This window comes from Centruroides vittatus, unplaced genomic scaffold (assembly GCF_030686945.1).
Source record: "Centruroides vittatus isolate TY-2023 unplaced genomic scaffold, ASM3068694v2 scaffold_2569, whole genome shotgun sequence".
Classification (NCBI taxonomy): Eukaryota; Metazoa; Arthropoda; class Arachnida; order Scorpiones; family Buthidae; genus Centruroides; species Centruroides vittatus.
This window is the reverse complement of record NW_027122690.1, coordinates 1,499,443-1,517,007: the sequence shown is the minus strand read 5'-3', so window position 1 is coordinate 1,517,007 and position 17,565 is coordinate 1,499,443. Positions and strand designations below refer to the sequence as shown.

At 32.2% G+C, this 17,565-nt stretch overlaps 3 protein-coding genes across 4 annotated transcripts in view; 2 read left to right on the top strand and 1 right to left on the bottom strand.

Annotated features, from left to right (window-relative positions):
- LOC136987706 (protein disulfide-isomerase-like) overlaps nt 1–17,565 on the top strand; it is a 111,308-nt gene that overhangs the window by 5,628 nt on the left and 88,115 nt on the right. The window lies entirely within an intron of this gene.
- LOC136987698 (uncharacterized protein CG5098) overlaps nt 1–17,565 on the bottom strand; it is a 121,460-nt gene that overhangs the window by 86,244 nt on the left and 17,651 nt on the right. The gene's annotated exons all lie outside the window — the stretch shown is intronic.
- LOC136987680 (uncharacterized) lies at nt 13,952–15,004 on the top strand. The gene has a single exon (XM_067285431.1). It carries the CDS (start codon nt 13,952–13,954, stop codon nt 15,002–15,004), a length of 1,053 nt encoding a protein of 350 aa, XP_067141532.1.

The window sequence follows — 17,565 nt, the reverse complement described above, 5'->3', positions numbered from 1 at the left end:
CTGACTAACAACACATCTTTCATACTTTTTCCAACAATGATTTAATGGGACAAACAAACATTTTCAGCCACTTTTAAAGGCCTACCTCGGGTCTTGTCTTTTACACTATGCACTAATGCATATAATGTTGACTGGTTTGCACCATCAAGCAAATGACTAATTTTAGACTTTGAAGTATGATTTTAGAATAATTAATTTGTATAGGGCCCAAACTGAGACTAGCTATTTTAAGTAAGTGAAGAAAGAATGATTTTAGATAAGCCTGAGAAGTATTAAGGTTTTATTTACATTATCGTAATTTCATGAAGATAACCAGCAAGTTATCTGTGTTTGGAGATGGAGGTTATATGCTGATTTTAAATTCCAAAAAAAGTTAAAGTTGATTCACACTATACAATTGGCCAGTGACAATAAACTGACCCACCAAATTGAAAATTATCTATTCACCAACAGGAACCTCAGCAAGAGGCTTAAGGAGCATGATATATACAATGTAAACAAAGGACACTATTCTACAGCACTATCCAAAGTAACACAAACAGATGGTTTGGTGGTTGAATGGAATGAGACTAGGATTGTTAAACCGGTCCCCATCTTTAGCAATGACTTTAAAAAAATTTGAAATATATAAATCTAGCCTTACTGGCAAATATTTAAATTACAAAGATGCCACAGTATTACCATCGGCTTGGAAATATATAATCAAAAATAGCGCAGTAAAATCTAATATCTAATGGGCACCCTATCGATATAATTCTATACATTGTGTTAGTATATTTGTATTTTATTTATTTTAATTTGTTCAATTTCACATATTTACACTGATTATTACATTTTTGGTATATTTGATATTCGGATGAAGTGTTCGAACATTTATAAATTTTAATTTCTTTTTGCATAATCGTTTGAATATAGAACCACCATAAAAACAATTCAGAGAATTGAAAATACCTGATGACGACCTGTTGATCAGGTTGAAAACGTTTGTTAAAACAATAAATGTTTGTTCTCAGAGATATAAGGTGTGTGTGTCATAGTTATAACAAACTTGGAAATGTTAAAATTCATTATCACATAATTTTGTTGTACTTACATGTTGATTTCCATTCTTATATTATCATTAGTGGATCCAAAAGAACCCCAACAGGGCTAGTTTGAAAATTAAAACTATTTAAATTAATTAATATGAATGTTTTATTAACATGTGCACAATGACTGAATTGCAGTATTGCAGATTGTCCAATAAACCACATTTATCATCATAAATGTTTTTAAAAACAATACAGTCAAACCTGTTTTTATGCGGGGGATAGGGACCGCATTAAAAAAACGCATTAAAAAAAATCTCACGAAACTTCACGAACGGCTGTAAATAATAGTTTTCGCGACACAATTAAAAAATATTTTTTTTATGCGGTCAACAGGGACCGCATAAAAAAAAATCTCACGTAGAAAATAACTCAAAACCGTACGAAATAGAATTTATTGACAACAGATGTCAGCACTTGACTGCATCGTCTGGTCTATCGTCTGTTTTACATATTTTTGTCCAGGTGGTGTTTTGTTGACTTAAAAAGTAAATTATTTCATTTTTTGCATATTCATGCAATAATATTACTATAATAAGTGCATTTATGCTATAATAAGTTTATTTAGCTATAATAAGTCAACGTAAGACATGACGAATCGCACGAGACTAGTCGCCAACTATACCGCACAAATTAAAAATTCGCATTAAAAAAATCGCACAAATAAAAATCGCACATAAAAAGAGCGCATAAAAACAGGTTTGACTGTATTTTAAAGTTTAAATAAATACAACTTTAATTTTATTTTGTGTCAATGGGGAGGGCCTAAGCCCTTCCCCTTGAATCTGCCCTTATACACCATCAATTTTATTGTTCTATCAAATCAGTAAATACAGTAAATTTACTAGTCATATTTTCACTTCTTTTCAAAAATGCAGTAGATGAGACATTAACATCCTTGCTCCTAAATTTCTGAATACTCTCTAATAGGACATATGTGTTTTTATGCTGCAAGTACAGTACCATATGCATTAAAGTAAGATCATATGACCTCCAAAATTTGAATGCTAATCACTTCTTGCATTGTCCACTTGAGATAAGGATATAAGCCTATATGTAATCAGTGCCATTTGTTCATACATATGTATATATTTTATATCTTTTCAATATGTAAATGCTTCTCATATACATATCCAATAAAACTTGTACAGTACATTATGATTCTGTAATGTAGAAAAGTATGTCCATGTATTAGAAAAGTAACCAATGAAAGATTTCATCAAATCACCAAACAACATATACCATAGAGAACCCCATCACATTGTGCTTTGAGCAGTGATGAACTATAATATAAGATTGAAGACAGCAGTATTCTAAGGAAGATTTATAAGGGTCTATCTTATGAAGACTTGCTCTAAAAATTCTGCCAACATTGCACTTGTTTAAATAGACTGTTCTGATGATCTGTTAACAAGAGTCACACTAATATAAAACATAAGAGAAAATTGAAAACATGGGAAAGTACTCTCTTAAGTGAATTCAATGCTCTGTTAAATGCTCAATGATAAAAAAAAAAAAAAAATAGCATCTAACTTTAAATTATTCTTTTGGATTAAGAATAAAATAATTTTGTGAGATATTTTTTTTATGCCTTTCTTTTAATCCTCTGAAAATGAATAATTTGCTGCATTTCAAAAACTGCTCAATATCTAAATTTTATGTTATTGTTGCCTCTTTAATAACATTTTCAAATTCTTCTTTCAAGCAATAATGTTTAAAATATTTTAGTTTTTTTTTGTCTAAAATTGATTTTTCTCCAAAAGTGTCTGTAGCTATAGTTTGTATAATTTTACTTGCTAAATTAACTTGATTTAAAATATTATGCCAAATTATTGTGCAATGTGCAAATTAAAAATTACTTATATTTTTAGCCATTGATTTGGCTTCGTAGTTATTTGAATGATGAATAGCAGTATCCACTAGTTGTGACTTTGCTGTTTGGAAATAATCATATGGGGACTAAGATGGTTACTGTTTAGAAGTATTTTATTGCCAATTTTTCTGTCAGATATGCATTTCAGGTGGTCGTCTATCGATCAGTCTATTCTACCCCTATCAGTCTGACTTATTTGATTTTATAACATATAAATTACAAGATTTAAAAATATAATAATTATCTTATATAATTTTTTAATATAATTTTTAATTTGCATGCTTATCTGACAGAAAAATTGGCAATAAAATACTTTTAAATGGTAACCATCTTAGTCCTTGTATGATTAGTTCCAAACTGCAAAATCGCAATTAGTGGATACTGCAATTCATCATTGAAAACAACAATAATTCAGGAACATTAAGCTAAAATAATGTAATTATTTGAATCAAGTATAAGGAATGCTAAATTACTGATTAATTAAAAAATAAGTATATCAGCATTTAACAATATTTTTAAATCAGTTAAATTACAAACTCTTCAATATCTCACAAAAGAAAAGTTGGACTTATACCATTTTCAAGAGAGAGGTTTCCACTAAATCAATATAAAAAAATTTACTTGCAGAATACTGACATATTTTCAAAATAGTTTATCATAATGCTAGTATAAAAAATCCAGCAATGAATCACTTAACTTTCCCAGCAACATTTAAAACTGCATGTGTGGCACCATCTGTTATATTAAAAACTTTTTAATTTATAATTATTATAAAATGTCAAAAAGCTTGATTTTGAGGGTAGGGATGGGTTTTATATAAAATTGTAGATGCTAATAACGAATACATTAAGTCTGACCCTACTGGAAATATGACACAAGGACCCCCTCTTTATCATCCCACTCCACTGTCCATCACTAAAATTTAATAGCATCAATCCCCAATAACCAATCCTCCCTGCAAAATTTCAGAAATTTTCAACAAAAAGCACAGGAGTTTTAAGGTTCAAAGAGAAGGAACAAAATTATGCCCCCCATACACACACTAACATCAATACCTCCAAATTGTTTTGCATTTCTCGACAGTTCAAGGTCTTGAGTCCAAAACTGTAAAAATCTTGCAGAGGGGTTATTTTTTGACCAATTGCCATACTTTCCCTCTGTTATACATAACAGAGATGGAAAAGTAGAAGCAATTTTCCTACCAACATGCAGAAAAATTTTTTAACTTTTTATTTAATAATAATGTATATGTTAAAACTGAAAGGAATTTTTGCTATTTCATTTTTCCAGTAAAATTAAAGTGTGATGCTTAAACATATCAATAAAAAATTAATATAAAGAATACTAATACAAAGCCAAAAGACAAAATATAGTCTTTGGAACAATAAAAATAAGCTTGCTTTCTTATAAACAAAGGATAAAATTTTCTAGAGTGATAATATAATCAAACTTTGAGGACACATGAGCATCCTCAGAACATTGGGTAAGATGCTCCAAGGCATGTTTGGCACTAAATGTGTTAATGTTAAACAAAGTAAGAAAAAGACAATCCAAATATTCAGAACATACAATAAAAATTTTCATTCAAATGAATTTTCATCCAATGTCCACTCTTGCCTTCATTTTGGCAATCATGCAGTACCAATACACAGTTTTTGGTCTGTCTTCAGGCTAAAGAAGACACCCTTGTACATTCCATCAGCAAACCCGCTTCTCCCTTTCCAACTGTATATGCCAGATTACAGGAATCCTCTTGTTGGACAAAGATATTAGACCAAACACAAAATATGCAGCAGGTGGCATTGGAAATATATGAGATAAAATTTACACAAAAAACAGTTATTATTGTATGCACACTCATCATTAGTATTTGAATAAGAACCAATCACTATTTATAATCAAGATAAGTTCCCCCCCACATTAAATACCAGTTTAATTTTAGTACAGACAATTTAGGTCTTTATTAAATGAAATTAACCTTAAAACATACATAACATTGGAGCACTTCACTAGTTAGTGAAGATATCAAGGCAGAACAAAAGTTTCCTTTAATCCTGCAAACAGTCTTGGAAGAACATAGGTAGTCTGTTAAGTTTGAATGTAGATGAAACAGGGCTCTTTTAGAAAAGAATTCCCTCATGAAAAATGTATCTTTAGGTTCAAAACTAGAAGACTAACTCTACTGCTAGGGAATAATGCCAAAGATTTAAAATATTTTAGAATGTTTATTTGTTATATGTCAGGTTGGTTTATAACTTTGTATGTAATCACGAACTATGTGAGGAATTTTAAAATCTACTCTTCTAATATTATGGAAATTAAACAAGAAGACTTAGATTAAGACTGATGTTTTTCAATAATAATTTTTTCAAGATTTTGTCAATTGTGAAGCACTATTGAAAGCAGGGGAAAAAAGAATCTAATGCACTGTTGTTGATTAATAATGCTTTTGGCAACTCTGAAGATTTAATATAATGTTATTTTCATCTACAAGTATGTAATTTCTACTATCAGGACTTATTAGACTAATTTTAAGGATTCTGCAACACAATTTCACAGATCAGAAATTTATTTTATTTGATATACCTGTATATTTATACCTATCTGAAGATTTAAACTCACTTCAAACCTGTATTTCTGCAGAAGTGCTTTACCTTCCACCTAACACCACTTCATTGCTACAGCCAATATGGCTGTAGCAATGAAGTAGCAATATATTAGAAAGTAATATCAAATTTGTATTGCTTACATCACACATTTAAAACCTTATGGGTAAGATTAAAGATAAAAATTAACAAATAATTTTGAAAAAATTATAACATTATGAATAATCTAAGAGACTAGATAATATCAAAAAATTTTGAAATAAAAGGATTCCACACCATATAAACAGTCTAGAGCCATACTCTTCAAGCTTAGGTCTGCATCTGGCACTGGTCCTTTGAAATTTCCTGCCATTCCAAGAAAAATTTTGCAGACTGACAGGAAACTTTGTAATAACAATATAATATGATTTTAACTTTGTAATTAATATAAACAGTTTTTATTGTTTTTTATTATTGCAATTGTTTAAATGAAGTTACAACAGTCACATGTATCATCCGCATCTAAGCAGTTTAAGTTAAAGTTTAAGAAAATTTATCTTTAGCCTTCTGCCAGTCCACAAAATATTATTCCTATTTTTCTGACCCACAGATGTCAAAAGGTTAAAAAAATATTGGTCTAGAGCAGAGATGGTGAACCTACGGCATATGTGATAAAAGTGGCATGTAGGGAGAAATTATCTCACATGTAACATATCATACAATTTCAATCTCTCATCTGTCTTTTTCAATCATCCTTTTGGTTTATCACCTGATGATTGTTTTTCAATTGGCTTTTTTATATTTATTTTAATTAAAGCATGTCCATTTAATTTCTTTAAATATTGTTATTTGAAGTTTAAAAGTTTGACACAAACATTTTTAAAGCAAGATATGCTTACTATATTACATGCAGGCTCAAAAAGGTTCACCATCCCTGGTCTAGAGGAAACTATGACCAGAGCATGCAGCAATTTTTTTACAATGTTCACAATAAACCCTTTGTTTACTCTCCACTCACAAGATGTGACAATAGTGTAAGTACCTACTCCATTCCTGATGAGTCATCTACAATCAGAGTAAATAAAGAACAGTCATGTGTAATTGTTAGTTATTAAACCTATGATAGACAGTAAAATAGAGTAACTGAACAGAACATTAACAAGCTTTCATGAGTTACCAGCTGGTCAACTGTGAAGACAATTGTGCAGTTGCAAGAAAAAATATTTATATTCATTAGATCAAAGATGCTATAATGTCTTTAGGAACTAAGGTCAGACTATTCTCTTCTTTTGTTTATGGTCATATTATCATTGTATTTGGACAAATGATCAGAGTTAACTCTTCAACAATTTGTACAGGCAGATTCTTAGTGTGCATTACTATCAGTAATGCTTTATCCCATTTAATTTTTACCTTGTTTTTACCAATAAATATTTCTTCTGCAAGTGCAGTGTTTGGTAGCCCTTATATAATCTCTCTATTCACCGGAACTTGTAATAATAAAAGAAACCCTTCTAACCTTTTTTACCCGGTGTGGTTCTATTTTTAGAATCGCTTCGTTCTATTTACAGATTAGCAAACGTTTTCACAGCCCCTCCTGGGCTCTTCTTCAGGCTTCGTCGAATAGGCCGTTAACATTCGAAAATATTCAATTTAAATTTCTTTCCGGAATATTATCACGTGCGGCAGCTGGATATTTGTACTGCGCATGCTCGATGCTCCTCTCCTTTAAACGCTGTTTTCTAGGACAACCTGCCATGCGCTCGATAGGATCATTTCGTTCTTATGATTAACGCAGGTGTTACGTAATCCAGCCTTAAATATCTCTATGGCTTCTAGCCATTTCAATTGCTGTGGGTTATAGCTGGGTATAATGATTTTTTGCCGCATGCAGGTCCGCCGTTATCTCCTCTTCCGACGCGTACGTCGCCAGGGCCGTGGTGTATCTACCGTGGTGTATGTCTGACTCGTGCTCCTTTAATCTCACTTTTAACGCACGTTTGCTAATCTGTAAATAGAACGAAGCGATTCTAAAAATAGAACCACACCGGGTAAAAAAGGTTAGAAGGGTTTCTTTTATTGGTAGCCCTTTTTTAATATCTTGTATTCATTACATCTGACATTTAAGGTTTTATAGTGCTGCTTATGTACCATTTTAAATAGTTAGGAAATGTTCTTTTAGATATTTTGGGATTCTATACACTCCACAAAGAAACTGAATAGTCCTATTATTTTTAAATTATTATTTACAAACTAAATTATGGAAAATGTAAATATATGTCATCACAGGGGACATGACTCTCATATTCCCACTGACCAAGAAAGAAGGACAAGTAGCAACTATGCATTCCAAACTGTGTGAGATTACTATAAAATAAAAATGAAAAGATCAAATTAGGTTGGTCACTTGCCATTTCAAATGTTTCATATGCTATGTATGACGTTTCTTTTTAAATTCTTTAGTTTTTCTTAATCTTTTTCTAGCAATTTCTAGAAGCTTTTTAAATTGTTATTTGTCGTGTCTTTCAATTTGTAACCCCATTTCTTAATTCATTGTTTCTTATTTGTTCTTATTAGCATCTAAATTTTCATCCTAAATTCAAGAAATATTTAGTCCTCTTACAAGGAATATATATCTTCTTAATACATACAAAGAATATATATCCTCCTAAGTTCATTAAAGTTTATGCAGAAATTCAAATTCTTGTTCAACATCAGTGTTAATGTGTTAACATAAAATCTTAAAATCAATATAAACATTTAATAAATTAATGATTTTAACTTTTTTAAAAGGTTTTCAGGCTAAGTACATTGAATCTTAACAGAAAGAAATTTGAATAGTAAGTTTGAATCATGCAAATTTACCAAGATATTTAGGTGACCAACTTTTTTATAATGAAAGGAGGACACATAAACTGAAGGAAAAAATATTGTAAATAAAAGAAACATTTTATTCATTGCAATAATAATACACTATAATAATCTCTACTGCATGCGCAGTGGCGTAGCTAGCATGGGTGACATCCAGGGTGGATATCGTGGTGTCACCCCAAGTCATACCGTGGGTGTCACCCTTCTTAACTGTTTTATAAAACAGTATCGGATTATTGAATTGTAATATGCCCACACTCGAGCAAACTTGAACGCTATATCGAATAAGCGATATCAAGATATCATCACACAGGTATTAACTAATGTGAATCCGTTGACCTTTTTTTTTTAGTCATGGGTTGTTGAGTCGGTTGAACTTCCCATGACTTAATGTTAAAGTGCGTTGTCAAGGTTTATTTTGTGACTTATTTTTTCACAGTCGGGTGTCGAGGGAAGACAGAACTTACAAAAGGAGGACAGTTGATCACCTTAAAGATATGGAACATTCTGACTAGAGCTCTAAGGGAGAAAAAACCACTTAACCTTCTTTATTTTGTTTTTAGATTAGTTATTATATTAATTTGAGAGAACTTTTACAGATAAATTAAATAAAGAACTCATGTTCACTTAAATAATAAAATAACTATTCATGCCTTATTTTATTTTAAAGTAAAGTACTAGAGCAATTTTTTTTATTTTTTGAGAGCTCCAATCAAAAAACTCCTTAAGAAATTTGCATGATTCAAACTCGCTGTTAAAATATCTTTCCATTAAGATTCGATGTATTTAACCTGAAGATAACCTTTTAAAAAGATTGAAAACATTTGTTCACTAAATGTTTGTACTGGTTTTAAGGTGTATAAAAGTTGTTTGTGATATCAATGAAGATAAACTAAAATTGATTCTTCCTTAGTAAATGAAATCTGTAGAAGAAATTTGATTCTCATCAGAATTGTGGTTAATTCTGGATTTATATCAGAAAATTTTATAGATGTTATATATATTTGATAATTTAGAATAAGGAAGTGAAGGATACATTTCAACTTTAGATGTCAGTCTTAGAACAACAATCCAGTATTGATAATATCCTCATAAATTTGAACTCTTTAAAGAATTAGATAAATTTCAAACTAAGGAATATTTCAAGGAGATTTTCTACCTAATAAAATTCCAATGTCATCAAAGAATCTATAAATATAGAATAAGTGTATTTCAATCCCTTATATAAAATTAATTCTTTATATTTCACTGGTAAAAATATAGAATGACTATACAATACAGCATCGAAACAATGGATTGAGTCATTGAAAAATTAACCTCCTTCAATGGTAACTTCTTTGTTGTTCTTTCAGCCTTACATTGTTAATAATCTAACATTCATTAGAGATTTATAATTTCAAATTTAAAAAATTATGGTGTATTTCTGTTTAAATATAGTGATTTTTTAAGTTATACTATAAATCTTTCTAAGTATTCTTACATATCTTGTAAAGTACTGGCTTAAACTTAAAACCAACTTCTTGCACAATCCCTTACCATCAAACTGGAGCAGAAGAGAGACACAAATGCACATTTCCTAGATGTCACTTTTGCCTTGATGCAGACAGAGTACGAACCAGCATACATTACAAACCTTGCTACATACCAACCAATATTTATTCCTTCAAACTCTGCAGACCCTTTTTCTTAGAAGATCTCTGCATTCTGTGCGCTAACTAGAAGGGTGTATATGCACCACACTAGATGGGAGGATACTGTGGCAGAACTAAAGCGTATTGAAAACATAGCAATAAAGCATGGGTATGGTCAAAGCATGATACATAATTTATTGTGCAAGTACACCAACACTCATAGCACACAGGAAGACACCCATAATCACAGTAGCATAAAGGTTAACCACACTCGTTTACAAGTACTGGTATAATATACAATAGGCTCACAACAACCTTTAAGTGACCAGTAAAATATTTAATTGTAATAGAAACTTTTAACCTGAAAAAGACCAAAAAATATGGTCAAAAACGTTTGTATTACAATTAAATATTTTACTGGTCACTTAGAGGTTGTCTATCATAGTAGCAACCAATCATGCACAGTGGTGCAATACAACCAACACCTAAGTTCCATTTATAAAGAAATTGCTAACTGTAAAGGCACAAAGATCACATATAAGAGATCTAACACAATATATAGGCTGTTACGCAACGACACGGGACAGAGGAAAGTTGAGCACCGGGTGTCTATATGGTTCCTCTCAGAGACCACAGATTCCAGCGAGATCTAGTATACATTGCATCCACGAAGAACTCATTAAGCAAAAGAATACAGGAACACGGGTATGATATCGCCAACCAAAGGCATACTACCATCCTAGCTGCCTATGCCACAGACCCTGAAATACAAGCCGACCTCCATAGGGCCAAATTGGTAAAAATGTCAGATCAGGTTCAACACCTTTGCAACCTTGAAACATTGGAAATATACAAAGCCGGCCTTGGCGACAACTGTATTAATGTAAGAGATGCTGCCAATATTTCGTATGCATGGAGGTGGCGCTATGAGAAAAAGCGTAAACAACACTAGTATGTTGCTAATGTTTATACACCAGCAAATACATCGTATTATTTATTTGTGAAGACATAACAATAATTTTATCACTTCAGTAGCATGTATGGTGAAAATTCGTTTCCAATTTTTAAATAATTTGGAATTTAAAATAATTTTAAACACATCGTTTGAATTCCAGTTTCAAATTTTATACTGGTCAATAGCCTGATGAAGACCAAGTTTTAGTCGAAAACGTTAGTTTTTATCTAAAGCTATTCATACTGGGATATAAAAAAGGTTTTTAGTGTGTTGTTAAACTTAAAACACCATAAACTTGAATTACAGTGTATTTGGAATTTACAATACATAAAATACTAACTTACATTTATGTTTGAGAATCCAGACAAATTGAAAATCAAGATGGGGTCTGGCCCTTATTAGTCTAGATATTCAATGCTTCACTGTATATGCTATGAGTATGAGATCAATGAGAAACAGCTTATCTTTTATTAACAAAGAGAATAATACCATTATGAGATGAGAACTTGCAGAGATATTTTGAGCTGCTATTGATGATGCAGTTAAATAAATATAATAGCATCACAACGATGAACAAAGCACATTGAAGTTTAGCAAGTTCAATGTTTTCAAGATACTTAATTCAAAAGACATCAATCATTAATAAGTGTGGACAAGCTGTTTCAACAAGTAGAAGAAAATGATAAGCCTAAAACAAAAAACGAACAAACTGTTCACTAAAACATTAGATTCTTTTATGGGCCATCACAGCAATGTTCTACAAAAACAGAAGTTCAAACACTTTGCTTGCAAACTTTGAATGCAAAAAAGAATCTGCATGAAATAACTATTCAGTTTATCTTTCAAGTATGATCTTGGAATGAAGTCACAAGAAAAAATGCTTACTGCATACTAGTATGTATTTTTAAAACTTTTTTTGCCAATTTTTAATTTGTGTTATCACTCCAGCAGTTTTTGTTTATTTTTTGAAAATAATGAATGCTTATCTTTTCTGGAATTACTTTACTTTTGCATTGTAGCACACTGTAATATTTCCTACTTTAAGAAATTTCAGTCTCAATTCAAGTTGTAACAAGGCATTATTGATTTATTACAATAAACAGACAAAAGTACTGCCTATAATCTGCATGAAAACTCATACAATTCTAAAGAAAAGTGGTCACTTTGAGTTGCCAGCTCAATTATTTTTATTTAGAGATAGATTTTTATTTTCAGAGTTAAAACTGTAGTTAAGAAAAATATTTTAATTTAATACTATTTATATGTATGTTCAAAATGTTCATGTTATGATAATTTTCAATTTAACTATTTAGTTGCACTTAATTCACATTCAACCTTTTAAAAACCAGTAATAAAACTTTGAAAACAAACGTTTTCGACCGTTAACTCAGTCTTCATCAGGTTCTAACTATTGAGATTCAAAACTGTTCCAGAACGTATTCAAATTTTTCAAATAGAACCGTTGTGCATTCGTGTTACGTGTTGGCATGCGTAATACGTGTGGCGCAAAACACAACAAAATTACAATCCATATACAAACGAATTAAATGGAGCTATGGGGAACATCCCCATCGTAACAAAACTTCCAAGCTTGAGAAATGTTACATGCATCTTTAGAATTGATGCAGGTTGTGTGCAGTCCAGCCTTGTATATTTCCAGACTTTCCAGGGATCGCAGATGGTCCAATCGGTGGGATATTTTAATCAACTAGGCTAGGGCTAAACTGAGATTCCTTACGATGTGCAAGAACGAAGGGCTGTTCCCCATGTCCATCCAACGTATACGCCTTCCAGATGGATGTGAGTCGTTGTTACCTAAGCTTAGAATATTATGTTTAAGAAAGGCGATACGCTCAACACGCAAGACTGTATTCTCTAAGCTCAATAGCGTAATCAACGTGGAAAATCAAATACACAACCAGGATCCTGAATTACTACAGGAGATCCATACTAGGATTGTTATTTTCCAATGTAAGCTTGAAAGAAACCTCTCCAGACGTTATGAAAAGAAATTCCAGTGGATTCTTAACAAACAAAGACCGCGTGGATCACTACAACATTCATCCTTGATATGCTGGGACGACATCTCACCACCTGATTTCCTCCTCCATTCCTTAACGTATGGTCCTATGTGTGCACCACCTGGTCCCTACATATGACCGGAAAAGATCATGCCTGACGTTGAAAACCTCATTTCTGGAATGAATGACGTACACAAGGAATATTACCGATGGAAATCTGCCTTCAAGATAATAGCTGCTAACAACCGGAAACAAAAGGATACGATTTGGAAGCAGGTCACCAAATCCAAAAAATGGTTGGAAGACCACAACATAATCGTCCTCAAGGTGGACAAAAGCAAGGCTCTCGTGTTATTGAAGAAAGAAACATACACTTCCATGATGCAAACATACATCAACGACACAGAATGTGAACGCATCGATGATGGATTTGTCAACAAGCTACAAGCACGTGTGAAAAGATTTACACAAACTTGTTTAGCCAGAGAGCTGAACCTTAGCAGAGCAGTGGTACCTTCCCCTGATACCCCCAGGCTATTCGCGTTCGCTAAAACGCACAAAGATACGCCATCCTTAAGACCTGTCCTTGACAAGGCAAGATCCCCCACTAGAGAGCTGGATGCGGCGGTGCACAAGCGCATAATTCATGACTTAAACAATTATCCATGAACAGTCAGGAACCCACAAGAATTATTAGACGTATTGAGACCCCTCAACGTAACGGACCGTGCATACATCACTGTTCTCGATTTCGTTTCATTGTACCCGTCGATAAAAATCCAACTGTGCTCGTGCGCGATTAGAGATCTCTTACTAACATCGCACGGAGCGCACCGTAAACTACTCCTCGAACTAGCCGACATTCTGTGCAACACTTCCTTTTTCCGTTTCGACGACAAAACATATCTGCAGAAACGTGGTGTTCCGATGGGCAGCCCGCTGTCGGGCGATTTATGCGAGTTGGTCATTAGAAAACTGGAACAAAGAATCATACCCCTCTTTAATTCAGATATACATATTTATAGGAGGTACGTCGATGATATCTTTATCTTATGGAAAACTAAGCCCAATATAAATAGATTCATCGATGCAATGAACAACAACCCATATGGACTCCACATCAAGCTTGACCAAATAAGCAACACAAATGCAAACTTCTTAGACATCCATATGCAAATAGATGGCAACACAATATCCACTAAAGTCCATTACAAACCATGCTACACTCCATTATTCATCCCTGCCGTTTCGGAGGACCCCTTCTCTTACAAGGTAGCTGCCTTCCGTGCCCTTACGAAAAGAGCCTTCACGCACCACTCCAGAATCGAGGACACCATATCTGAATTAGAGCGCATCCAGATCATAGCCACAAGACACGGCTATAGCCGTACATTAGTTCATAACCTTGCGTCTGCACATTTGCATCGTACTGACAACACCAACACACGCACTAACGACTCCAATACCACTCAAGCACTTGTAGTAGTTGAATATAATAAACACCTAGACTCCATTTACAGGGAAATTGCCGCATACACCAACAAAAAGATCGCTTACAAGAGACGTAACACTATATATGACCTCATGCGCAATTCCAAGGACATCGTAGATAAAAGAATGGCACCGGGGGTATACTCTGTTCCATTATGGGATAGCAGATTCCAAAGAGAGCTTGTATACATCGGTTCAACGAAATGGTCGCTCGACAAGCGTCTACGCGAGCATAAATATGATATCGACCGCAACAGAGGCACCACTACCCTCTCTGCTTATGCCTCAACCCCGGGCATAAGTGCTGATCTGCAAAACGCGGAATTGATTAAAATATCCCACCGATTGGACCATCTGCGATCCCTGGAAAGTCTGGAAATATACAAGGCTGGACTGCACACAACCTGCATCAATTCTAAAGATGCATGTAACATTTCTCAAGCTTGGAAGTTTTGTTACGATGGGGATGTTCCCCATAGCTCCATTTAATTCGTTTGTATATGGATTGTAATTTCGTTGTGTTTTGCGCCACACGTATTACGCATGCCAACATGTAACACGAATGCGCAACGGTTCTATTTGAAAAATTTGAATACGTTCTGGAACAGTTTTGAATCTCAATAGTTAGAACCTGATGAAGACCAAGTTAACGGTCTAAAACGTTTGTTTTCAAAGTTTTATTACTGGTTTTTAAAAGGTTGAATGTGAATTATTTGCTCACACCAGTACAGAAGTCGAACCTTTAGTTGCACTTCTACTCTTTCCTTTCAATTCACAAACAAATTTAATAATTTACAAAAAAATTTATATTTTACTGTTAATTAAACTTAAAACAGAAAGTGTAAGTGTTTTTTCCCCATATAAATACAAACAAATCACCTGAACAATAGTTTCTCCATAATTCATGAGAGGGAGCATCAATAGTTGAAAATGCTCTATAAATTAAATAAGAGACTTATGTTCACTTAACAAAATCTTTAATAGTACATTAATTATAATTATGCATAAATAATTTATATTAATAAATATAAATTACATACTATAAATTTGCATATCATATCTCTTTCCAAAAAGATTGACAATGTAATGATAAGTGATTGTATATGATTATTAAATCTATACAATTACTAATCATGTTCAACTGAAAATATTTTAAGATACAGAAGTCTAATCAATCAGAAAATAATACAGCAAATTTATATTTTAATTTTGCTTAAATAAAATATTCAGTAATAGTAATAAAATCAACACCTTACATTCAGTAAATGGTAGTATGGTTGATAAATGATTTACATTTATCATTTTAAATCAAACGAAATAATCAAATATATAACTTCAATTTTTATTGTTGCTAAAGTTATTACAGTATTTTACTTTGGAATTTTCAAAAACTGGAAGGAATCATTATTCAAATTAGTTACTAAATTCATATTTTCGAAGTTTTATGTTTATTAATCAGTAAATCTAAGCATTACCATAATTATGACTTATACATTTTATAAAATAATATTAATTTTATTAAAGTGATTAAATTAACATTAATTAACATTTACTAAAAGCAAAATTTCTACATTTTGCTGGATTTTGATGTTGGTAAGTTTGGTTTTTATTAATATTACTTTTCTATTTACAGACTTATTTATTGATATAGCAGTTTATAGTATACTAGGGTAGATGTATCAGTTTTGGCCAGTGTAGTACCAGTTCTGGCCAGAAAACAAATTTAACTTAAAAATATAATCACAAATGAAACAAACTTTTATTGTTAACTGTGTGAACAGTTAACAATAAGAGTTTGTTTCATTGGACAGATTTGAATATGTGGTGATTATATTTTTAAGTTAAATTTGTTTTTTGGCCAGAACTGGTACACTGGCCAGAACTGGTATATCTACCCTACTTAATAACTATAATATAGTAAATCATTTAATTTAAATAGAAATCATCTTTTATTTCAGTAAAAAATATTATATTAATTTTCATTTTTATATTTATACAGTAATTTAAATTCCATCACATATAAATCAATAAAGTATCAAATATTACCTTCTTGACATGAGTTTTATTGTAATTTATATTAGAACAAATTAACTAATAATTACAAGATGGAATATATATTCACTATACTATATAATAACAAGTAATTAAATCTCTTGAATATTTTATTTAATTAAAATTTCTCATCAATTATATTGATAATGTTACTTGATATATTCAAGTAAAAATCATTAAATAAATAACGACTAACCCATTACAAAGCTATACATCCACAAGAGCCGAATTATCGGGCTAGAGTTGGCTATAATAAATAAATAATTAATAAGACAATTTGGCACTAGAGCTTGGCGTTAGGCGCCATCTCTTACTAAACTTAATAATTATAATTAAATTAAATAAATAATTTTAATAATTTGGAACTGGAGGAAAAGAAATTGGCCCGAAGCGGGACTCGAACCGCAACTTTAGTAAGAGATGGCGCCTAACGCCAAGCTCTAGTGCCAAATTGTCTTATTAATCATTTATTTATTATAGCCAACTCTAGCCCGATAATTCGGCTCTTGTGGATGTATAGCTTTGTAACGGGTTAGTCATTATTTATTTATATTTATATGCCTTGCCGGGGTTGCGATGGCCGGTTGAGTGCTTTGGGAGGACGTGGGCACTTGATGTGTCCCCAGCCGGCATTGTAATGACCGTCGATGGTCGTCATGTTAGCTTATATATACTGGAGGAGGCGATCGGACTGAAGGTCCAGGTAGCGTAACTGGTAACGTGTCTGCACGGATAGCAGAAGTTGCGGGTTCGAGTCCCGCTTCGAGCCGATTTCTTTTCCTCCAGTTCCAAATTATTAAAATTATTTATTTAATTTAATTATAATTATTAAGTTTAGTAAGAGATGGCGCCTAACGCCAAGCTCTAGTGCCAAATTGTCTTATTAATTATTTATTTATTATAGCCAACTCTAGCCCGATAATTTGGCTCTTGTGGATGTATAAAAATCATTAGGTCAATAACAAAAAAGTAGATATCATATGGTCTGCATATTTTCA

Excerpts from the sequence above, each read along its gene's own strand:
- LOC136987680 (XM_067285431.1), top strand. The coding sequence starts at position 13,952 with ATGGGCAGCCCGCTGTCGGGCGATTTATGCGAGTTGGTCATTAGAAAA.